This window comes from Phocoena phocoena, chromosome 2, assembly GCF_963924675.1.
Source record: "Phocoena phocoena chromosome 2, mPhoPho1.1, whole genome shotgun sequence".
NCBI lineage: Eukaryota > Metazoa > Chordata > Mammalia > Artiodactyla > Phocoenidae > Phocoena > Phocoena phocoena.
The window spans coordinates 49,492,313-49,517,719 of NC_089220.1; the positions used below are offsets into that span (position 1 = coordinate 49,492,313).

The 25,407-nt window shown below is 37.8% G+C and overlaps 1 protein-coding gene across 1 annotated transcript in view; it reads left to right on the forward strand.

Annotated features, from left to right (window-relative positions):
• Window positions 1-5,301: 5,301 nt before the first annotated feature.
• MAP4K5 (mitogen-activated protein kinase kinase kinase kinase 5) overlaps window positions 5,302-25,407 on the forward strand; it is a 137,902-nt gene continuing 117,796 nt past the window's right edge. The window contains exons 1-2 of the mRNA XM_065872807.1: window positions 5,302-5,408; window positions 5,615-5,831. Of these exons, the coding sequence (XP_065728879.1) occupies window positions 5,724-5,831 (108 nt within the window). The 5' untranslated portion in view covers window positions 5,302-5,408; window positions 5,615-5,723. The remainder of the gene's footprint in view (window positions 5,409-5,614; window positions 5,832-25,407) is intronic.

Genomic DNA, 25,407 nt, shown 5'->3' on the forward strand with positions numbered 1-25,407 from the left:
TTTCTGAGCAGAATGCCCAAGGTCATAATCATAGCTTCCATTTCCCCCTCACCCTCCATTAGTATCTCAGCTGGTAGGGTGATCCAAACTTTACTCCCATAGGATCCAAGTCCTTAGTGGTCTTATATTTACTGGATTGCTGCAGTTTCCCATTGTTCAGTAATTGTGGACATATGAAAACCAAGAGGTTCCCTAGTGTATACCTGGGGTTCCAGATATAGTCCTTATTCTCTTTGTCAAGCAACAACCAATTTCCCCTTGGTAATTAAGACCAATCACCCCAACCAGTACAATGAACCCCTCTCTAACTGTTGGCTCAGTGGTCTGAACACCTCATATAGCCCGGGTGGTAGTGTCAGCTTCCTATTTAATGGAACTGTGACTGGGTTATCTGGGGAAAGTATCTGTCCCTTGCACACTAGGGCCTTCAGATCCACCAAGCCCAATGTTTTAGAGTCAAAGTTGTACAGACAAAAATTCTTCAAGTGAATTATTAGGAATAATAAAAGGGTCACTCCTACCTCCACCCCCTGGTTCCTCGGCCCATGCATTCTGAATATGGGGTAGGTGGCAATATATATTGGCTACTGAGTTAAATCCTGTATCATATCCTCACAGGGGTTATCTCTCAGCCTACTGATCCTTTAGCAGGACTTTCCTCCATTGTATCATACTAGATGCTTCTAAGTGATGGGTTTGAGGTAAGATCAGTTAATTGCATGGGCATGACTCCATTGCCACACTTCCTCATAGTAAAATGAGTTTCTTGCTCAAATTTAATGTTGTTTGTGATACATAGTGATGAAATAAGGCATTCTGTAAGTCCATAATTGTGGTACTAGTAGAAGCTTTCCAAGCAGGGATGGTAAACCTGTATCTGGACTATGTATCTATTCCCATGAGGACAAATTGCTCTTCCCTCCATAATCAAAGGGACCTGGTTTAATTAAACTGCCACCAGGTAACTGACTGGTCTAAGGAATAGTACCTTACTAGGGTCACTGCAATGGCCTCTGCTATAAGGAAGCTAAATACACCATAGAGGCAGTAACCGTATTACCCTTGGCAAGTGGAAGCCCATGCCACTGAATCTGTGTTTAGCCTCCATTCCTATTGCCACATGGCCCCACTAAACTAGTACTAAGGTAACTAGGTAGAGGCTGACTGACATCCATAGGACAGATCATCTTGTATACCCGATTACTGGGACGGATGCCCTCTTGTGGGCAGTCAAATGGTTCACAGACATTTTCACATTCCGGGTCAATTTTGAGACTCCATCCATAATACATCTCCCATTGACTTCCTTATTTCTGATCATCTTCTTTCCAAGTTATTGCCAGTTTATTAATTACTGTGTATAAATCAGTATAGATCCATACCTCAGGCTATCTTTCATTCCTAACACAGAGGACAATCAGATGTTTTATTCAAAATTATGCCCTCTGGGAAAATTTCTCTTCATCTCTATTTTTCAGGACCACTTTACTATGAAGTAGGGCCATAATTCAGTGGCTCTATGCTTCTAGGTGGTGCTAGTATATCATCCAGACCATTAATAAACCAGGCCCAAGCTTTTCCTTCCTCTGCTAAATGACCATGAGCCCAAAGACAGGGTTCAAAAAAAGGTGGCAAAGAAGTAGGGGCAGGTACAATGAAAGTTAGTCCATGTACTTTACTTGTGCCTTCCAGATCAGCTCAGGCCACCCCAGTATATACCTTTCCATTTGACAATGGAATTCTGCTGCCCATGTTCAATTTATGAGTCATCAGATAAAATCCAGTTCCTAAAGAGCAGTTCACAGCACAAAATCACTTAGAATCCTGTGGTCAGGTGTTTAGTATCTGCCGAGCCCTGGTAGCAAGCCAAGAGTTGCTTTTCAACTGAACTGAATACAGGAACCCCTGTATCAATTCTCATATAAACTTTAAAACCACCCTGGGGATCAAAGTTACATATCAGATGATCAATTCAAGCTGGATAAAAAAAGGATGTGCACTGCCTTCCTCAACTCTTCTTTTGAAAACTCCCATTATAATGACCTGATACTGATTCTGAATGAGACACATGTTCTGCTGCTCTCCAGAACAAAACAGAATTCTCCTATACTTTGAAAACACAGTTTTGGCCTCAACAGACAACTGATCCTCATTAGTAACAGAAAGAATAGTTTAACTATTTCAAAATCCAAATGATAATTACGGCAAATGTCTTCCAATATTTAATTGATTTACATTTAACAAACCTATAAAGCTCAATCACATAAAATTACATTTTGCAACTAGCTTATGTTGGAAGATTCATCAGGAAATTATATTGTTTAAGCTTATATGTTCCATACTAAAATTATTGTCCTCATGCTCTGTTTTGTCACACTTGAGGGTTTTAATTAGCCATTCTGTCTTGGTTACTAAATTGTGAAACTTACCTAGGTAGAAGTTGAAAAATTTTATGTCCTTCATTTTGTTTTCTGTTTTTTTTGGCTGCACTGTGCTGTATGCGGGAACTTAGTTCCCTGACCAGGGATCTAACCCATGCCCCCTGCAGTGGAAGCGCAGTGTCTTAACCACTGGACTGCCAGGGAAGTCCCCGTGTCCCCCAATTTTAAAAAATTAAGCCTCAGCTAAAATTGAAACAAGAGGCCACAGATTATAATTAGCATTTTACTAAAGAACTTTGAAAGAAGGGAAAAACACTATAAAGCATAGAGCAAACCATAAAAGGTTGTTAGGTGGATAACAGAAAAACATGGAATATATTTACATGTCAGATAATATGAAGACACAAAGAATATATGACAGTTATATCAAGCCATACTTATTCAATACCTTGGCATTATGAAATTTGGTAGTTTGTAAGAAACTCTTCTGTGCTCAGTTGAAAACTTTTTATTGTTATGTTACCTTCAACCTTGAAACCATGTGCTTAATTGTTTAGGACGTAAATTTAAATTTATGCACTGTATGTTTATTTTATGGAAATTGAATGTGAATTTCTTTACTAACCATGAAATATTTAACAGACAAGCTATGACTTCACTGATCTTGATAAAATTAACTCAACCAGTATTTTAAAATTCTAAAGATTCTCTTGGAGTTAGTATAAAGCAGATGTTTTTTGCTTGCAACAACTGTGGTACAAGTAAAAGAACGATTATGGCAGACACTTCTTAACCACCACATAAAATCTTGACTTTTTCCATGCTAGCCACCTCTGGGTTGATGATCAAAGCATGTGGATGTGCCATTACTGGCAGCATAAAGCATCTGAACTCCAGGGTCTTGTTGAAGCCTATGACCTCAAACTTTTTATTGCCTAATTCAAATCAAACATTGTGTTTCAAGAATAACATGCTTAAAGGAGTGTCAGAAAAACATTTATCCTTGTTTCAAACTGGTAATTCAGAGTTTTCATTTTAGGAAGGCCCATGAGGTAAGTTTTCCTAAATTCTTAGTATCAGGAAAAGATGTAACTCTCTCTCAATTAACTGGTTTACTGTGATCTCAAAAACACTATAAAACCCTCTGCTTTGGCCAATTTGCTGTATTGTTCTGCTTTCTTAATTTTCCTTTCTTTAACATCATACCTATTTCCTCATTTTTATCTTATGTTATAGTATGCATTTTCTATATGCTGCCTCAAATTCTCTGAGGAATAATGTAGGTATAAATAAGTAAAGATAAATAAATTTCAGACTAGAAAAAGGATCAATGCTTATAGGATCAAAGGGGGAAAAAAAGAAATCTATGACAGTAAATAAGTACTAGGATACCAATAGAACATTTGAAAAGATTTTGAGTCATTGAAGCCAAAAGTATTTGCCCACCAAAACAAGTGCCAAGAAGCTCTGAAAGAAGGAACTGTTCTTCAACAATTTTTTCAATGCAGCAAACACATAGGCTTTGTCCATAGAGCATGTTAAGTCTGAGCTTACTTATGTTCCCTAAATAAGTGCCCTTTGTGCACGGAGCACAAGAAAATACATATATTCCCTGTCCTGTTAAGGTGTGAATTTAATTTCTACATTATGCAATTGATTACAATGATCAACAACAAGGAGTACATTGCCCAAGAATGGAATTGAATTGGATGTTCAAAGCCACAAGCCAACATCTGCAACTTGCTCCTTTGTGATTTTTTTCAGTCACTAAATGCAATGGCCAAGTGTTAGCTGGCTTTTTTGTTCAAACCTTCACTAGGCTCTAGAAATAACTTTGCCAGTGTACAAACTGGCAACTTTATTCCTACCTTCAGAACAAGACTGGAACTGAAACTGCAAAACAGCTTGTTAATATCAGCCAAATTACTTCCCTAAACTCCTATTCCATATTCTGTGCATTATGAAGTATTTTAAAACCTTTTATATTTTGAGAACCCTTTTTATAATCCTGTAAAATGCTTTATAAACACTTCCTTGGGTGTCTGATGCAAAACCTTATCCTCTTCAAGCTGCAGATAAGGATACGGAGACATTGCCAAATACGATGTCTTTCTTGTCCCAGATCACATACTGAGGAAGTGGTAGAGCCAGAACCAGGTTGTGGTCCCTGACTTTGTTTCAGATTCTGCAGAACTCGTGACCCAAGGAGCGATACCCGCGTTCAGACACCGCGTGTGCCCAACAGGGATAAAGGCCATCGAGACTTCCTAGGAATTCAGACTTTCAGAAATGTCTTGGGAAAACTCAGAAGACAGGTTGCGCAGGCGTGCAGTGAAGCCTCAAACTCGTATCACTGAGAATGATTTGCAAAACAGGACGGTGCAGTAGGGTGTGCCGCGATTTAGTTAATCTGGCACTCCACTCCCCCACCTCCTTCCTTGGTGCCCCACTGCCAGGTGACTTCTCACCTGGCCCAGTGCCCTCAACGTACCTTTTCTGAACTGGGAGGGCTGCGTTCCCTTCGCCCTCGTGCCCACCCTTCTCCCTCTAGCCGTCACCTTCTAAGATTACCTGACAAAGCGGGGGGCGGTTTAGCGGAGGCGCTTCGGCCCACGAATGCCCGGGGGCGTCCCTAAGCCCCGAGGGTGGGAAGCAGAGCCTGGGCCCGGAAAGGACGCGCCGGCCCGGGGGGCGCGGCGGCCCGGCCGGGAGAGTGTCGTGTCCCGAGCAGGCCTCAGGGCGGCACTCTGGCCCTGCGGCCGGCGTACTCGGGCGGGCAGCTGGGCGCCGACACACGCTGGCCGGGAACGTGTCTCCCGGTGACGCAGCCCCGGGTGGAGAACGTGGTGCGGCGGCTGCGACGGTACGCCCCTCCGCCGCCCGCGAGAGAACGTGCGGTGCAGCGGGAGGCGGAGACGGCGCCGAACCTGGAGCGGTCGGCGGGCGCCTGGAAGCAGGACGCTGGCGCCGGCGAGGAAGTAGGTCTCAGGCGCGGCGCTCAACAAAGAGTGGGGCCGCTCCCCTCAGGTACCCAGCCGACCCCGGGCCCCGGCGGGCGGGCAGACCCGGCTCGGCAGTTCGCGGGCGGCCGGGGAGGGGGAAGGGCCGAGGCCGGAACGCGGCGACTAGGCGCCGGGGACCCTTTCAGGCCCGGTGGTTCGCTGGCCCCGGCCGGGCGGAAGGGACGGGGCTGGGCCGCTCGGGGTTGTAGCCTCTGCTCGTTCCTCGTGCAGGCGGAGCTGCGGGCAGAGGCTCCATGTTGGGAAGCGGCGCCGCTCGTCCTTGTTAGCGGGAATCGGGGCGCCGCGGGCAGAGCCGGCGGGAGCCGGGCCCTGAGCGAAGATGGAGGCCCCTCTGCGGCCTGGCGCGGACATCCTGAGGCGGAACCCGCAGCAGGACTACGAGCTCGTTCAGAGGGTCGGCAGCGGCACCTACGGGGACGTCTATAAGGTGAGGCAGGCCGGGCTGTCTCCCTGCGGCCCGCTGGCTCCCGGGTATAGGGCCACTTTCTGGGGAAGTATGAGGAGGGGGGAGGATGCTTTTATTGTTGCATCTTGGAGATGCCGCGGCCGGGTTCAGTGTACTCGATTCAGGGCACCTTTTATTCACTGCTTGCTCTAATCGCTCCAACAAGCAGAACTAAACACACCTTTGCAAACTACCGTAGTACTTTTTTGTGGTATAAAGGGTTTTTAACGCTTATTTATGGTATCCAAGGGAGTTCGAATCCGCTTATGGAGTTGCCCTTGAGGATGTTCTTGTCTTAGCATGGAAAAATGCTTCCTGGAAGACAGTAGACAAGAAAGTATGTTGACATTCCGACATTTGCATAAAAAACTTTTTAATGGATAATCTTGGTTTAAAAAGCCCTATGAAACCCTGTCTCTCAATTTTAAGTCTAATACTGGGTCAGAGTGACTTGTGTACAAACATTACCCAGTGAAGAACGATGCTTTTCCCGGCAGAAGTTTCATTATTTGTATCTGCTTGATGATTCTTTTTCTACTTTAGCAGTTCCTCTCTTTGGGATTTATAACATACCATGACCAAGAGTGGTTAAGAGCTGCTGTATTTTTATTATATTCGTTTGCTTTATTTGAGACAAGTGATGAGGATGAGTTACTCTTAATTTGAGATTTAAAAAAAACATCATAGAGAAGCAAACCCAGGTCCCTAAATCCACTGAGTTCTTGAAGGATGAAGAGGAAAGATTGTTTTAGATCGCCTTATGCTTTTTGTTCTCTGTTCCAGAAAGGGAGCACTAATGCAACTCACATGGGTACATCAAGGGAAATTTCCTTTGATTTGGAACAGCTTTGTTTATTGGATTTAATGATGTTAGGTATCCCATTATTCCAAACAGCACTCCTGTATATACCTGAAATGGCTTTGAGTATGGGTACTTAACCAGTAGAAGCCTTTAGGGTATGTTGTTTTTTACAGGTAATATGGTAATATGGAAGAAAAAACATCCCTTCTTCCTAACTTTTCTGTTTTTGTGTAATATCCTCCCTATTAATAGTAACAATTTGAGGTTGTGTTATGACAGTTCTAGCACTGTTTGATTCTATTGAGATGAAATGTAATGGGTAGGCTTTTTATTCTTTAAACAAGCATTTGAATCTTCTGTACTAGGTACTGTTCTGTATGGGATGTTGAATTGGGAGGAAGGTTCCAGCTTTTGCCTTGTGAATAATTTTAATTCAAAGTAGATAATTATAATAGAATCCTCTTCTTTATATAGAATTAGGGGTAGTTAACTCTTAACTGTTTATTCATGGATTAGACATGTTGTGGAATGCTTTTTAAGCAATTGAAATTCCTCTTTGCCTTCTCAGTCCCACTTTTTAGTCACCTTCATCTTATGATTCACTGTGTATTACACTAGTTCATGTTAGTCACACAATTGGTAATTAATTCAGTTCATGTTAATAATACAATAATCTGAATTCCAATTCTTGTATATTTTCTCTCCTCCCTACTACATGAAAATTTAAAATGTTTTCCCCACAAAAATCCCAAGGCCTTCACCTTTTTTCTTTATAAATATAGCAACTAAAGCAACTGTCTGGAGCAGGATTTTATCCTTGCCGGGGAAAGCAAAGGGTTATATTAAAGGGACAGCTAATGCTCGGCTTTTATCCTGGTGCCTCCCTGCCCTATCTCTCTCTTCAACAGCTCCTAAACAGAGGATCAAGACAATATTTATCATACACCACTTTCAAACACCCTCCCCACAAATGATCCCCTTCCCTCATATTCATGCTCCCTCACTTTATGTGTATCCTCATTCCACACCAAGCCAGCCTCTAATTCCTAAATATCCTCAAAACCCTGGTTCTTTGTCTTTGTTGTTTTCCTTTGTTCTAATTACCTGGAATCACCTCCCACCCCCATTTCCAACTGTTACATCCTACCTTACTCAAAGCCTCCAGGAGGCCCCAGCCCCTCCCCCTTATCTCTCCAACCTCACTTATTACTCTTCACCCTCCTTCATTCTCTTCTAGCAACACTGGCCTGCTTGCTCTTCCTTAAACATAAGGAAGAGCAAGCAGGCCAGTGTTGCCATCTTCCTACCTTTGGGCCTTTGTTCTGGCTATTGCCTCTGCTCAGAATGTTTTTACTCAGCCACATGGCTTGCTCCCTTCCCTCCTTGCTTTTATATCCTCTCAGTCTTTTTTTCCTACTTCTTTTATCTTTGCACTTATCACCATCTAATGTCATTTTAAAAAAATTTTATTGGAGTATAATTGCTTTACAATGTTGTGTTGGTTTCTGCTGTACAATGAAGTCAATCAGCTATATGTATACATATATACCCTCCCTCTTGGACCTCCCTCCCCCCCACTCATCCCACCCATCTAGGTCATCACAGAGCTGAGCTCCCTGTGCTCTATGGCAGGTTCCCACTAGCTGTCTGTTTTACACATGGTAGTGTATTTATGTCAAACCTAATCTCCCAATTCATCCCACCTTTTTACTTATTTTTTCTTGTTTATTATCTATCTCAATCCACTAACATACTCTCTGAGGGCAGGAATTTTATCTCTTTTATTCACTGCTCTATCTCTGATAGTTCCTAGAATTATGCCTGGCATAGAGTAAGTACTTTCTGAACATTTGAGGAATGAATGAATGAATGAATGAATGGCTATCAGTCTTTCTGTCCTCTAATTCTCTGGGCATATACCTTATACTTTATTTACTGGGCATATCTGGGCATATATAACACTAAGTTAGCATTTAATATTCTATATATTCCTGTAATGCCTATTATGATATCCTGTATATGTATTTTTACAAATTTCAATTATTTGAGTCCTCCAGGAAAAATATTTCTGGAAAACTATTTCATAGCATATCCATTTTCAGCATTCGAAGTCCTACAGAATTTTATCCGTTTATATTTGCTCCTTAATATGCCTAAAAACATGTAACATTCAAACTGTAGTGCTGAAGTTCTTAACTCAGAGCACTTAATTTTGTTATTTATCACTGTGTTTAGGATGAGCTGAAAATCCTAGGAAGTTTTAGAAGGATTTCAATCTGTGATGTAAACTAGCAAAATAATTACAGTGAAGAATAATGCAGGTAAATTAGTTGCTGTTCTAGTCAGATATTATCCCTACTTCTTTTTTTACCTTATGGAGCTGGAGCTTTAAAAGTACCACAGCTTTGAGATTTTTTTGTGAATTATTTTTATGTTTTTCAAAAACATAGATCCCCTTTGAATCTTTGAAAGCGCCTGTCTTCCCTGAGACTCCTTAAGAGGGCAGAGCTCAATCTTAAACTGGCTGTTCCCTGGTTGAAAGAAGAATGCTATTTATCTATAAAGCTTCTTTTAGATAAATAGGGTAAATCATTGAGGGTGAAAGCAGGAAATAGTGGAGGGGAAAGAAACACAAAAGAGAAAAGAAATGTGGTGGAAGATGAAGGATTAAATTTCAACTGAGCAAATTTTATTTATAATTATCATTAATTTTTAAATCTTCTAACAGGAAGAGGAAGCCTGGAGATTTAGTGCCTCTACTACCTTCTGTCCATAGTGATCTGGACTGTTGTAGTATCATGATACAGTTCACAATTAACGGTACAAGGCATTTGGGTGGTCTTTATCCAAATATTTAGATCAAAATTGTCCCCAGTCTAGATTCCAGAGAAGTTTTAGTAATCTTTTTTTATTTTTTGTGGGTTATAAATTTAGAGTGGGCAATCTCATGTATTTTTTTCTAACCTGTATTGCTTTTTCCGATTGATTATAAAAGTGTGACATGTTTAGCTCCAGGAGGACAGGAACAGATGTCTCCTGCTTTTCACTGTACAGTAGCAGAGAGATAGATGCTCAATAAATATTTATTGAATGATATTAGTTGTAGAAAATTACCAGAGATGAATACTGTTAATAATTTAATACAGTTTATTTCAGGCTTTTTTCCTAAATGTTTTTAAACCAGTATGTTTAAACATGGCTTTTATAAAATTGGGATCATGATGTATCTCTTTTTTCTACTTGATTGGAATGGCCATCATTTTCCCTGGTCTTTAAATAGTCTTCAAAAATACCATTTTTAAAGGATCCATTGAACAAACTCTCATTTAGTTAATCGTTATGAGTTTCATATTTTCAATTTTTAATTTTTACAATTTTAAATGTTATAATTTGTGTAGAAATCTGTGGCACACAGTCATATCACTTCTGTGGGTTCTGTGGGTTCTTTGGGTGCTGGATGAACTGGGTCCACTGTAATGAAACCCTTTTTTATATATACCCTCCCTCTCTCTTCCCCAAGCCAGAAGTCACAGTTCTGGAATGGCTTTTGATACTTTAAAGCCTACCCCAGGATCCCATTGTACAGAGACAAAGCTTGTTACATCACAACACTTCTGTAAACGTTCATTTATTCAAGAAATACTTATTGAGTGCCAACTGTATGGTAGGGTATGGGGATGCAAACACGAGAAAGAGAAAGTACACTATCAACATACAGGAACATATAATGTAGTCAGGAAAACAGACATGTAAACAGTCATAATTTGGTAAGTGCCAGAATAGAAGTGAAGTGGAAGATATGCCCAACTCTGTTTTTTGTGCGGGCTGGGGAAGGAAGGAAAGGAGAGAGAACTATGATGTGAACCAGGAAGATTAAAAGCGGAGGGGACATTGACTGGATTTTAAAAGAGTGCAGGGTGATTTCCAGGTGGACAAGACGGGAAAGAAATTTTAGGCTATGGGAATAGGGTGTGCAAATACCTGGTGGCTTGAGAAACCATAGTGAGCTTGAGGGATCTGCATCTGCTTTCCAAGTTTGGTGTTACCAAATCTGGCAGGGATTCCATAGATGGCAAACAAAAGCTATTTTCTGACAGAAAAGGACCAGATAATGGACCTTGTATGTCATAGCAAGGAATTTGGGCTTCTTCCTGTAAACTGAAGAAAGACTTTAGGAGGGAATCTCTCATGGTGTAGAGGCTGGGTTAGACAAAGTTTCTGGAACTATAGGGATGAAAGTAACTGATAGATTTAGATGATCAAATTTACCTGGTGATGAGTGAGGGACAAACAGGTAGTCAGTGGCATTTAGAATTTCTGCCTTGGGTGACTACATTGGTGCCATCAACAGAATTAGGAACTACCAAATTTGTGGGGTCTGGCTCTTGTGTTTGGTTTTGGATGTATGACAGTGTATAGGTGGTTATGTCCAGTGCATGGTTGGAAGTTCAGCGCTGTCCTTAAGAGAGCTGGACTGGGGATACAGGTTTGGGAGTCATTGTCACTTTATGGGGTGGTACCTGTGTAGTATAGGTGAGGTCACCCAGGAGAGTACATTTGTAGGAGAGCTGAGTAAAGGCAGTAGTCTTAGAGTAGTGGCAGAAGAAAATAATGTATTGAAGGTGTCTGAGAAGAAACAGAATGTTATGATGAAGTTCTTTCCATAGAAATCAAGAGTTTCAAGAACTCTTCTCTATCATTTCCTGTGTTCATTCTTGTTTCCTCCCACTCTAGTAAGGCAAATGTTTTCATCTTCCAAAAAATATAAATCTGAGGTTTTGTGTCATTCCCTTTTATTCTCCTTGTTCATAGAATAAAGTCTTAGAATGATATGGCTTTTAAGGCCCTGCCTGTCCTGAGACTAACCATACTGAATTTCCTTCGGTTCTTTATATGCACTCTACTCTGTCCTTCAGGTTTCTGCAGGTACTATTTCCTTTAACTAGAACAGTCTTCCTCTTGTCTTTCATCTGTCTTCTACTGTTTGCATTTCTCTTTAAACATTGCATTTTCAGTGAGGCCTTTTCTGTCCTTTAAATAAGGTCATATCTGTCTGCTGTTTGACTTCTTACATAATACTTACCATTTGTCACTCATCATTGTTGCTGTCAGTCTTCCTTCTCTGCTCAAACTGCAAGACCTGGGACTTGGGTTTACCACTGAATCAGCTAGCCTAGCATAAGTGCCTGGCATATAATAAGTGCTCAATAAAAATGTTTTGAAGGAGTGAGCAACATAGTGGTCGTTTAAGTAAGGAGTTGAAAGGGTTCATTAAGAGCAGAAGAGTTGAGGTTTGAATGGTCAGTAAGGAAATAGGAGAAATGTAGACCACTTTTTGAAGCAGCTTAGCTATGAAGTAGAAAAGAAATGAGACACAGAGATGTTTTTTCCACTGTTTCTTTTTTTTTTCTTCCATTGAGACTGATCATAGTTTTCCAGTTATTATTCTTTAAAATTGTCTTATCACTCAATTGACCAGGCATGTTGCTGAGTTTAGAGAAGGAATTTCACAGAGAAGGCAATCAAGACAAAGAATTTGGGAGGAATTGAAAATTTAGGAAGATTAAATATAAAAATTAAGGATGGAATTGTTGGGGACCAAGGTAGGGGATAAATTTAAAACCTCCTTCCTGCCCTTTCTTTTTCCTTCCTCTTTCCCTCTCTCCTTCTCTGACATAGAGCCTCCATTGATTTCCAGCTCCAGTTGTTCCCCTGTGGGTATGGTTAGGATGAGGCACATTGATGAATGGGGAACTGGAATGCAGCCGGGGAATGACAGGGTGGAAAGGAGTATTTAAGATTCAACCAGTATTTATAGAGAGCCTCTGATGTGCCAGCCACTGTTCTGGGGTCTTGGAATACACCAGTGAACGATGTAGACAAAGATTCTTGCCCTCAAGCAATAAACATAATAAATAAGTTGTATGATATGTTAGAAGGTGATTAAAGATGTGGAAAGAAGAAAACACTGAACAAGTTAAGGGGTTCAGGATTGCCAGGGTGGGATGGGGAAGGCAGGTTGAGGAATTATATTGAGATGGACAGGGTAGGCCACATTGAGAAGATTAGATTTGCTCAGAGACTAAGGAGTTGGCCAAGTGGATATCTGGGTAACCAGAGGATGTCTTAACTCTCTCTCTTACTGAATCACCTGAACCTATCTCTACAGCTAAATTGTAAGCTTAGGGTTAGGAATTAGAACTGAGACACAGTCATTGCCACCATTGCATCTCATTGGCTGCTGCAGGGGTACAAGTCATTGTGATTTTAATTAAGTTCAGCAGTTGTATGTAAGTTACCCATTTCTATGTCATTTAAAAAATTATTTATTTATTTATTTATGGCTGTGTCAGGTCTTTGTTGTGGCATGTGGGATCTTCGTTGCTGCACACGGGATAGTTTTGTTGCAGTGCGTGGGTTTCTGTCTAGTTGTGGCATCCGGGTTTTCTCTCTCTAGTTGTGGCGCATGGGCTCCAGAGTGCATGGGCTTTGTGGTTTGCAGCACACAGGCTCTCTAGTTGATGTGCGTGGGCTCAATAGTTGTGGCACGTGGGCTTAGTTGCCCCGCGGCATGTGGGATCCTAGTTCCCTCACCAGGGATCAAACCTGTGTCCCCTGCATTGTAAGGCGGATTCTTTACCACTGGACCACCAGGGAAGTCCCTCTGTGTCATTTTTTAATAGCATGATTTTGCAAGCAAAGGATATGTAGCTGCTTCTACTATATCTTTCCCCACTGGTGTTCTCTAATCTTTAAATGCTAATAAAATAGACGTGCCCAATGGCCCCAAATGTGAAGGTGATAGAGGATGGATGTATATTCTGCTTGTACTTTCTCTGACATTTGATATCAAAACATCACCCACTTCTTCTTCTTTGTTTTTTTATTTTTGTATTCTAACACAGTTTGTGTGAATATACTATCCTTTCTGTGTCCTGGTAATCTGACATAAGAGACTGTTGGGTTGTCATGTTAGGGTGAGGGAGAGTGAATAACTTGCAAAAATAGGTTAACAGCGGGAAATAAGAATCTTATTTAAAATTATGCTTTTTATTAAGCTAGTGGATATCTTATTAAAAGTTATTTAATTAGATATTATGTTAAATATTGTGAAAGGTTACTCTGAAAATAAAACGTTTTATTAGGATGAAGTGTTCTGTTATGGATGTTTACTGTTTTGCAAATCATCTGGTTAAACTCTTATTTTGTATTTATTATTCTTACTGTGTAGAAGTAGGCTTATGTTACGACTGCCTGGAAAAAGACCATGGTTCTGATGTGGATGTGAAGCTCTGGACCATGGTTAGAGGCAAATAATTTAAAAACGCCTTTCTACTTTCATAGAAATGTTCTGAAAACTATAAAAGTCTTAAATACTTTCAACGTTGTGAAAATAGACATAAAACAGTGCCATCACTGGTGCAGGTATATAAATTCTAGTTCCAAAATTGACTTTTAGATACAACCTCTGCCTTAGGCTTATAATGTATCTAGTATTCTTTTTATTTTCATAGGTTCAGTATTTTCACTTTAACCATCATTTCCAGTGTTTTTGATGAAGACAATGGGATAGAATGCAGATGGACTTAGATTTCTTATTCTAGTTTTCCTTTCAGAATTTATAAAAGTTTCACTCTTAGCTTAAAATTGTGGTTTCAGACCAAATACACAGGAAGAGAAACATGTGATACTTATTAACTTATAAACAAGTGATACTTGTGTTTTCAGGGCTTTGTTTTCAATTTGAGAACTTAGTCCTAGATCAGATAAATTGGAACAGGCACTTTCTCTTGGCTGCATTGGACTATTTTGAGTATTTGTACATGTTTGAATGTTAGTAGAAGGCTATTGCTTTTCAATTATGTGAAGTACTATTTAAGTTAGAGAGTGTAGATAACTCTTTGAAAAAGGCAAGATGAATTTATGTCTAGTGTAACTATGTCTGTTAAATGTCATAATCTCCCACTGAGATTTTGAGAAGATGATGTGGGAAGCCAGGCTGATAGCCCAATCTATCCTTGGAGGTGTTTGGGCCCGTGAGTCATATAGGCCCCCACCTTCTAACATTTTTATAAAAATGGAATTGGATTGAAATGAATGAGTGACTAATGTTTGTTTAGCTCTTTCATAATCAGTATATTACTTGTTTCTCACAATAATCCTATGAAGTAGGTGGGACAGATGTATTATCATCTCTAGTTTACCCAAGAAGAAGTTGTATGCTATTTGCTTGTATCATAAGTTGTATGTTATATATTATGTTGTATCATAAGTTGTATGATATTTGCTCTAGATCTTACGGATAGTAGGTAGCACTGTGAGGACATGAATCCAGATCTTCTGACTCTATAATCTCTGTTCTTTCCACTATACCAAACTGCCTCGGGACTACATCTTTAAATTCACTGCTGTATACATAGCCCTTAACACATTGTTAATAAGCTCTAAACAAATTATGGGCAGATGGTCAGATGAGACTTGGCAGCCTTACCCCTCTGCTGAGAGGTGAGGAGTTTTTTGGATTGATTTGAATATGCATATAAGCTTCAGGTCTCAGCACCAACTTTCAGAAGTACTATTTCCTGGTTACCCACCTGGTCGTTACTCTTACCCTTAAAACTTCCAAATTGGAGCCCAGGCTTGACTTGCTTTTACTGTGGAGATGAACTTATCAATAGCTCATAGCCACCCTACAATGTTAATAAGTAAAAAGAGAAACTTTTTTTTCTTGGTTGTTAGACACCCTTCCTGATGTGCCTTCTCTTGTGCTCATTTTGTTGGAACTTTAGACTTATTGTTACCTAAGATAACTGAGTCCCATAGACTAGATTTGGTAATGCTGTTCTAAGTTAAAATAAACAAAATGCTAATTCTTTCAGGCAGTAGAATAGCCTACCTTCTGTAGCATTAGCTGGTTACTTCTGTTTGCCTATGTCTAATTTGTCACAGCTTAAGAAGGATGTCTCGTGAACCAATGTGTTACCCCTCACATACATGCACCCTCTTTTCTAGGTGCCCTGTGCCTTTTTGTCCTTTTTTAAACCTACCTCTTACCAATATCAGGAAGGATCCAATGTGGGCATGACAGTATATTTTAATAGACATAAGTTGCAATAAATTATTAACAACTTGTGCATTTTAAGCTTTTTAGCTCCTAATTGTAATACTGGAGATGCTTGGGTCCCCTATAATGTTTTTTATCCATGAGTAATTTCCTATTCTTTCTGTAGATCCATTGGTAGGACTTGCTTTCCTATTTGCCTCTCTCGTCCTTGCCTCAGAATAGATAGCCTTCTTTTCAAAAAATACATTTTAAATAATATGTGTTTATTTTCGAAAACTTGGATATAGGAATAAATGAAAAATTACATGTACCTCTTCTACTGAAAGATGAACATTTTTGTATATCTTTCAAGACTTTTAAAAAGTCATATTAAGGACACATACATAGATCATAATATATATTATATAAGCATATATTTAAGCATACTATATATAGTATGTAGCATATATATTTGATAAGGTACTTTTTTCATTTAACAGTATGTCACAAACAACTTTTCATGTGAGTAGATATACACGTTTAATATTTGTGTATTATTTCCTTGTATCATTGTACAGTGTTTAATTCATTATTGTTGAACAAGCAGATTATCTCCAGTATTTCCTTTTTATAAGCATGCTGTGATCCGTATCCTTGAACAAATTCTTTTCACATATCTAATTATTTCTTTAAGTAAATTTCTAGAATTAAATTTTCTTTTTTTCCTTGTGATGAGATTTTTATCCATGTTGTTAATTTCACACTGCATGAAAATGTGGCTGCACATGGAGCAAGAGATGCCAATCCTGGGGGAGTCCTGGCTAAAGTTTCAGTGAATTTGACCTATTATTCCCCTCAATAGCTGCACCTACCAGCAGTGCACCCACTAGCAGTGATTGAGAGTTTACATATTTCCTACCTCTTTTTTTATTATTAATAATGTAATGTAATGTATTTCTGTTACCTTATTTTACACTTATGTTTTCACGTTTGATTTTTCCCTACCGCTTTCAATCTTAACTCAAGCCCTTATCTCCCTTTGCTTTGCCATGAAGGCCTCCAGATAATTACAATTTAAGTAATCCTCTAGAAGGAATGCTCCCTTTAGTAAAATCAAGCTGTATTAGGAGAGGATTAGAAAAATTCTTTTCAAAGGCAAGTAAGTATCCTAACATACTAAGGCTTTAGTGTGTCCTGAGATATAAGTCATCTGGACAGATTTGGGGTCACCCTAACAGGCAGGCCTTAGACTCTGAATATGTCTGCCTGGTAGTGGGGCAAACCCTGCAGTACAGCTTCCTTCTGTGGGAGAGGGAGCACCTGTCTAGATCTGGAAGGCAGCTTGGAAATAACTTGCTTCACAAAAATTAAGGAATCTGGGAGCTGGCAGGGACCTCTTACACAGTACATATGTCCCCTACCCTATCCTTGACAAAGGGTCATTTAACTTATTTAAATAATGATACACTAGAAGCAGTTGGTTCCTTTTTAAGCTATAGAAAACTTTCCTGTTTGGATCTAAAATCTGTCCCATTGAAACTCAAACAAGGCAGATAAATCTTTTAATTCTTTGCTGTCATCCCACCTGTACTACCCTCATACCTAAAGTACCCGATGCATAAGGGATGCTGAGTAAATGAAAAAATAGTGAATGACTAATCTTTATATTAAATTTTCATGTGGAGGATATGCTGTGTGGCTCCACCCTTATTATATTTTGTTGACATAAATTTGATAATCTTAATGGAAGTGGTTTCCTTGAAATTTACATAATTTATATAGTATGTAGTATGTGTTTATGATCTGTTTTCCCAAAAAGATTTATAATAGAAGTAAAATGAAGCACTTTACTCTTACCACAGGATAAAGTACTGCATTGTGTTTTGAATATAACACTTTCAACATTTATTTTAAAATTTTAAAAATATCATAACTTTATAGAAATTTTGAAGAAAAAAGTCACTTATAACATGACTTTTGTAATGAATCTAATACTTTAACTACTATCATTTTTGTTGGACATCAGACTTTGAGCACATAGGCAAAACACATAGTAATCAGAATGGCGGTAAGCGTCTGGAATCTGTATGTAGCATGTTGAAGAAGTTAGCATGTTTCATCCATAGATAGAAGGGAGCTTTTATGTTTCTGTCTGAGGAGAGTTAAAATTAGAACTAGGTCCCCTAACTGCCATAGGGATGGCAATACATACTTACTGAATAAATCAATACATACTTACTGAATAAATCAATGAATTTAGGTATCTGAAATTTGTCATAGGAGCAATAGACTCAATCAGCTTTATCTCACAGACCAAACGACCATTGAGGAGAAATTATAGGAAAGTAGATTTTGCTTATCATAAAAAGTCTTTATACAACTAAATTTATCCTACAAAATGAATGTATGAGATTGATCAAATGACCTCCATAAACTAAATAGAAGAAAATTGCTTTTTTAGAAAAAAGATTGAATTAGATCATTTCTAAAATTTCCTCCAAACTGAGATTCTAATAGAACAGTATCTCTAGAGTAGTTGTAGTTTTAGTTTTGTCTGTTTCCTTCCTTCCTTCCTTCTTATCTACCTACCTACCTACCTATTTTTTTAATTTTTATTGAGGTGTAGTTGACTTACAGTATTATATTAGTTTCAGATTACAACAGAGTGATTTGATATTTTTATACATTACAAAATGATGACAGCAGTTAGTCTAGTTACCATCCATCACTATACAAATGTATTGCACACTGTTATTGACTCTGTTCCCTATGCTGTATATTACATCACTGTGACTTATTTATTTTATGACTGGAAGTTTGTACCTCTTAACCTCCCTCACTTGGTTTTACTCATCCTTTATCCCCCTCCCCTCTGGCAACCACCAGTTTGTTCTTTGATCTGTTTCTGTTTTGTTTTGTTTATTTTGTTCTTTAGATTCCACATATAAGTGAAATCATACAGTGTTTGTCTGACTTATTTCACTTAGCATAATACCCATGAGGTTAAACACATTGTCACAAATGGCAAGATTTCATTTTTTATGGCTAAGTAATATTCGTGTGTGTGTGTGTGTGTGTGTGTGTGTGTGTATCTCCCCTTGGGTTGCTTTCATATCTTGGCTATGGTAAATAAATCTGCAGTGAATAGTGGCACACATGTATCTTTTTGAATCTGAATTTTTGTATCTTCACATACATGCCCAGAAGTGATATTGCTGGATTATATGGCAGTTCTATTTTTGAATTTTTGAGGAACCTTCATAATGTTTTCCATAGTGGCTGCACCAGTTTACATCCCACCAACAGTGCATAAGGGTTCCCTTTTCTCCACATCCTTGCCAACACTTTATTTGTTGTCTTTTTGGTGATAGCCATTCTGATAGCTGTGACATTGTGGGTTTGATTAATATTTCTCTGACTAGTGGTATTGAGCATTTTTTCATATGTATGTTGGCTGTCTGTATGTCTTTTGAAAAGTGTCTGTTCAAGTCCTCTGCCCATTTTTTAATCTGGTTTTTTTCTTTTTCTTTGATGTTGAGTTCTATGAGCCATTTATGTATTTTGAATATTAACCCCTTATGGGATATTATGTTTGCACATATCTTCTCCCATTCAATAGGCAGCATTTTTGTTTGTTGGTAGTTTCCTTTGCTGTGCAAAAGCTTCTTAGTTTGATGTAGTCCAGTTTTTTTTATTTTCCCCTTACTTGAGGAGACATATTCAAAAAAATATTGCTAAGACCAATGTCAAATAGTGTGCTGCCTATGTTTTCCTCAGTTTTATGGTTTCAGGTCTTACATTTAAGTCTTTAATCCATTTTGAGTTTAAGGTATATGTATATGGTGTGAGAAAGTAGTTTAGTTTGATTCTTTTGCATGTAGCTCTCCAGTTTTCCAAGCACCATATCTTGAAGAGGCTGTCTTTTCCCCATTATATATTCTTGCATCCTTTCCCATAGATTAGTTGACCATATAAGTGTGGGTATTTCTGGGCTCGCTATTCTGTTCCATTGACCTGTGTGCCAATACCATGCCATTTTGATTACTGTAGCTTTATAGTATAAATAAATCAGGGAGTGTGATACCTCCAGCTTTGTTCTACTTTTTCAAGATTGTTTTGGTTATCTGAAATGTTTTGTGTTTCCATATAAATTTCAGAATTATTTGTTCTAGTTCCGTGAAAAATGCTGTTGGTATTTTGACAGGGATTGCATTGAATCTGTAGATTGCCGCTGGTAGTATGGTCATTTTAATAATATTAATCTAATTCATGAACATGACATCATATCTTTCCCTTTGTTCCTGTTGTCTGCAGTTTCTTTCATCACTGTCTTACAGTTTTCCTAGTACAAGTCTTTTACCACCTTGGTTAGATTATTCCTGTGTATTTTATTCTTTTTGATGCAATTGTAAATGGGATTGTTTTCTCAATTTCTCTTTCTGATAGTTAATTACTAGTATATAGAGACACAATAGGTTTCAAAACAATCTTGAAAAAGAAAAACAAAACTAAAGGTATCATACTCTCTGATTTCAAACTATACTATAAAGCTACAATAATATATTTTTATCTTGCAGTTTTACTGAATTCATTTATTAGTTTTAATAGTTTTTTTTTGTGGCATCTTAAAGATTTTCTCTCTATATAATACAACGTCATCTACAAACACTGACAGTTTTACTTATTCCAGTTTGGATTCCTTTTATTTATTTTTCTTCTCTAATTGCTCTGGTTAGGACTTCCAAAACTGTGTTGAATATAAGTGGTGAGAGTGGACATCCTTGTCTTGTTCTTGATCTTACAGGAAATGCTTTCAGCTTTCCACTGTTAAGTATGATGTTGACTGTAGATTTGTCATATATGGTTTTTATTGTGTTGAGGTATGTTCCCTTTATACCCACTTTGTTGAGAGTCTTTCTCATAAATGAATGTTGAACTTTGTCAAAAGCTTTTTCTGGATCTGTCAAGATGATGATATGATATCATAAGTGAATGTTGAACTTTGTCAAAAGCTTTTTCTGCATCTCTCAAGATGATAATATGATTTTTATTCTTCAGTTTATTAATGTGTATCACATTGATTGATTTGCAGCTTTTGAACCATCCTTACATCTCTGGGATAAATATTACATCTCTGGGATAAATATCACATGATCATAATGTATAATCCTTTTAATGTATTGTTAAATTCAATTTGCTCATATTTTGTTGAGGATTTTTGCATCTATGTTCAGTGATATTGTTCTTTAATTTTCTTTTTTGTAGTGTCTTTGGTTTTGGTATCAGGGTGATGCTGGCCTTGTAGAATCAGTTTGGAAGTATTCCTTCTTTTTCCATTTTTTTAGAGTAATTTGAGAAGGATAAGTATTAACTCTTCTTTAAATGTTTGGTTACTTTTCAAGATGTCTGGTCCTGGAATTTTGTTTGTTGGAAAAAAAATTTTTTACTGATTTAATTTCATTACTGGTAATTGATCTGTTCATATTTTCTGCTTCTTCCTGATTCAGTCCTGAGAGTTTGTATGTTTCTAGGAATTTGTACATTTCTTCTGGGTTGTCCATTTTATTGGCATATAATTGTTTGTAATATTCTCTTATGATCCTTTGATATATGTTATGTCAGCTGTAAGTTCTCTTTCATTTCTGATTTTATTCGGGTCTTCTGTCTTTTTTTCTTGATGAGTCTGGCTAAAGATTTATCAGTTTTCTTCATCTTTCAAAGAACCAGCTCTTAGTTTTGTTGATCTTTCTCATTTTTAAAAATTTTCTATTTTGTCTCTGCTCTCATTTTTATTATTTATTTTCTTCTACTGACTTTTGGTTTTGTTTGTTCTTCTTTTTCTAGTTCCTTTAGGTGTATGGTTAGATGTTTATTTGAGATGTTTCTTGTTTCCTGAGGTAGACTTGTATTTCTATAAACTTTCCTTTTAGAACTGCTTTTGCTGCATCCCATAGATTTTGGATGGTTGTGTTTCCATTTTCATTTGTCTCCAGGTATTTTTTGATTTCCTCTTTGGTTTCTTCAGTGACCCATTCGTTGGTTAGTAGCATATTGTTTAGCCTCCACCTGTTTGTATTTTTTGCAGTTTTTTTTTTCTTGTAGTTTATTTCTAGCCTCATATCATTGTGGTTAGAAAAGATGCTTGCTATGATTACATTCTTCTTAAGTTTATTGAAATTTGTTTTGTGGTCTAGCATGTGATCTGTTGTGGAGAGTTTTTTTCCCTATCCCTTAAATGTGGGTAATATTCTAGGATTCTGCTCTTGAATCTCTTTTCTTCTAACTCTACATACTCTTCTTAGGTTATGTCATCTACTGGCCTGGATTCAATAATATTGATGATGCCCAATCTGTCTCCAATCCATGTTAGCTCTTGAGCTTCAGGAGCTATTAAGTGGCTTACCAAGATATCTCCATATCTCCAGTTAGTTTTCCATAGGAACCTAAATGTTAAATATGTTCAAATCTGAGCCCCTTATCTATGTTCCTTCACTGTCCTTCCCCTCCACCCATAAAATGTGTCCATCTTCCTGTGTCTGTCATCTTAGTGAATGGAATCACAGTGTGTATTCACTTGTACAATCTAGAAACTAGGGGTTATCCTAGACTTGCTATTCCTTTGCATTCACATTGGTTTGCTAATTCCTAATGGAGACAAGCTGGACTAGAGCATAGCAGAGAAGATAGAGGAAAGTTAATGAATTTGCTTTATATTTTTAAGCCATCATTATTTGCTGAGATATCAGATGTGAAGAATGTGAAGGAAAGAAATGAAGAATGACCTTAGGTTTTGTACTTGAGCAACTGGCTGGCTGCAGTAAATTTTATTTAGATTGGGAAGATGTGAAGATGAATGGGTTTATGGAGCAGAGAAAACTGAGTGTTATGTGTTAGGCATGTTAGGGTTGACATGCCTGTCAGGTTTCCATGGATTTAGGAGTCTGGAGCTGGGTGAGGAGAGGTTTATCCTGGAGATGGTTGTTAAAGCCATAGGACTACATAGGACAATGTTAGGTAAAGAAAAGGTGAAATTCTATGTTAGGATAGGTAACAGAGGAGTGAGTAAGCAGAGGCTTAGGCATTATTGAAGGCTTTAAAAGAGAGGTATAAAATATTCTTCTTGAAGAGTAGAAAATCAAACCTAATGGAGAAGTTGTAGTTTGAGGTTTGTGTTATGATTTGAAAATAACACCAGTTAGTCTGATTTTATACATTTTTTCCCCAGTATCATTTAGCTGTTCAATATCAGTATGGAATTAGTGGATAATCAAGTTTAATCAGATTAGGATTTTGCTAGGCTAGTATGACAGAGGATAAGAGGAGAAGGAAGTTAAGGTTGTTTTTAAGGGAGTGATTATAAATAGAGTGGTGCACCATGGAACCCTGACAGTTAAGGGAAGATGTGAGGAATTGAGAGATATAATTGGTAGTCATATGGGAATGCACTGGATTGATGAGGTGGAAAGATCACTGGAATGGAAAGACTAGAGTAAGTGAGCTGAAAGGGTAGGAAGTCATGATCAGGAATTACGATGTTTGAAGTCAAGATTCAGATAGGAGGCTAAGGATTGAAAAGTCAGAGAGTAGATCTGGATGTTGAAGTCTCTAAGAATGGTACCAAGAAAAGGGGTGGAAAGGAAGACTGTGAGCCAGGAACCATAAAGTCCTGAGTGAACAAGAAGGGGTGACCAAGAAATTAGTAGATGATGGCTATAATAGGGTAGTGGGTGATACCGTCTTTCCTGAGCTTCAAAGGAATGTTGTCTCTCACCATCGTCTCTTTACACTCTTATATTTCCCTTAATACAAGATAATTTTACTACTTTGAAATGACCATGTTTTATCCTGTCTTTACACCTTTGCCTGGAATTCTGTTATAATCCCTTACCCCACCCCACTCTTCCCAGGAAAGTCTCTCATAATATCCATAGATTTACTTTTTCCTGGAAGCTTTCTCCAACCAGCTTTGACTTGGCTCAGAAGCCTCCTGTGTTGTCTTGTATCACCTTTGAGAGATTTGTCACACTTCGTTGTATTTACTATTCACCTCTCTGTCTCACCAACTGATAAAAAGCTTCCTAAAGACAGCACTGTTTTGTTTCATTATATCCCCAGTATCAATATCAGTGCCTGGCACATATTTGTTAAATAATAATATTTGGTATTCAGTGTTTAGTAATATTTGTTGATTGAATGAACCTGTAAAAAACAATGTTCCATAAAGAATCAGCTATAGAGGTTTTACAACCTATGACATAATTGACTGCTTCTTTTGTGGGCAAACCAGCTACTTGGCTTTCTTCAAACTTTACAGATGCTGTGTTACTACTTTTGTATCGTAGTTCATATTCTTAAGTCTGGGATACATAATTTTGACTCTGAGAAGTAGTCACTAGCCACAAGAGATAGCTTGTTAAATATTGAGATATCTGGATTCTCTATTGTTATATTAAAGGATATTTTTGGAGGAAGGGTGTATATTTGAAATTGATGCCCCCAGTTGGCTTCATGGAAAAGTTTTGTGACCCTAAGAAATGCTGGAAGGAAATTACCTGGGGATAGGATGAGGGGCCTAATGTAAAGAACAGTGAAGTGGAATATAAGAGCTGATCTCATTTATCTTCATGGTGACCATCTTGGTTGCTATAACTTTTAGATGACTGTCAATACTTGCCAGTTACATTTTTTACCCCTGTTAAAAGAAATTATCTTCCAGCTTCCTCTCTACTGAGAGGTACTGTGCCTTAAATCATATCTTTCTATTCTTTGTTGGTAACGCAAGACTTTTCCTTTAATTATTTTTTAGTCACATTAAAAATTTTACAGCATGTTGGAAAGTTCATGGCTTATAAAACTGGCATCTGCATAATATTGTTGAAATAGAAATGGATAAGTTAAGAAGATAAACGTCTTTAATTTTTTTTTCTTGGTGCAAGTGGAAATTTAACTTCTTACTATGAATTAAAAATCCAGACAGGAGAGTTTGAGTAAAAATACGTCTCCAGTAGTAAATTGACTTGGAAATATTAAGAGATAAGGGAAACACCTTGGCAATGAGAATAGAAATTTAATTTAAGTGGAAAGGCTCTTTTATGGATTTTATAGTGACATTGATCCCATTTATTATTAGTTTATCTTTTTCCACCTAATAATTTTAATTCCTGATTAATAAAGAATTAAATAAGAGATAAACTATAGTAAAATATTTTATTGGACTTCTAGGTGTTCAGTATACCCTTAAGTCTAAATATTAGTGTATAGCAATAACCTACTAAAATAAATAGGAATCAGAAATATATTTAGATCTTTTGGTAGAGGTGCTGTGGTATTTCTCTTAGTTCCTTTTATAAACACAGTGCAGGATCTTTAAATTCTTGTGTGTTAAAGTTAAAAACAAAAATACTTGAGAATATCACTTAATTTGTTGAAAGGAAATGTTGGGTTTCAAAAACTAGTATTGCGTATGACTCCACTGGATTATAGTGTGAAATTGTATAGTTAAATTTCTGAAAGATCTCTTTAGTAAATTGAATCTGTAAAGTCTCTGTTTAGATCTTTTTTTCTGAAAGCCTCTTTGCCTTTCATTATAAAAGAGCCTGGTACTGCTTTCTGTTTTAAAAATCCAGCTGGAAAATTACAGAGTACGAACATTTGCCCATCGGTTCTTCATTTGGAGAGAACAGAAATAATGTCTTCAAAATGGAGACTGACAC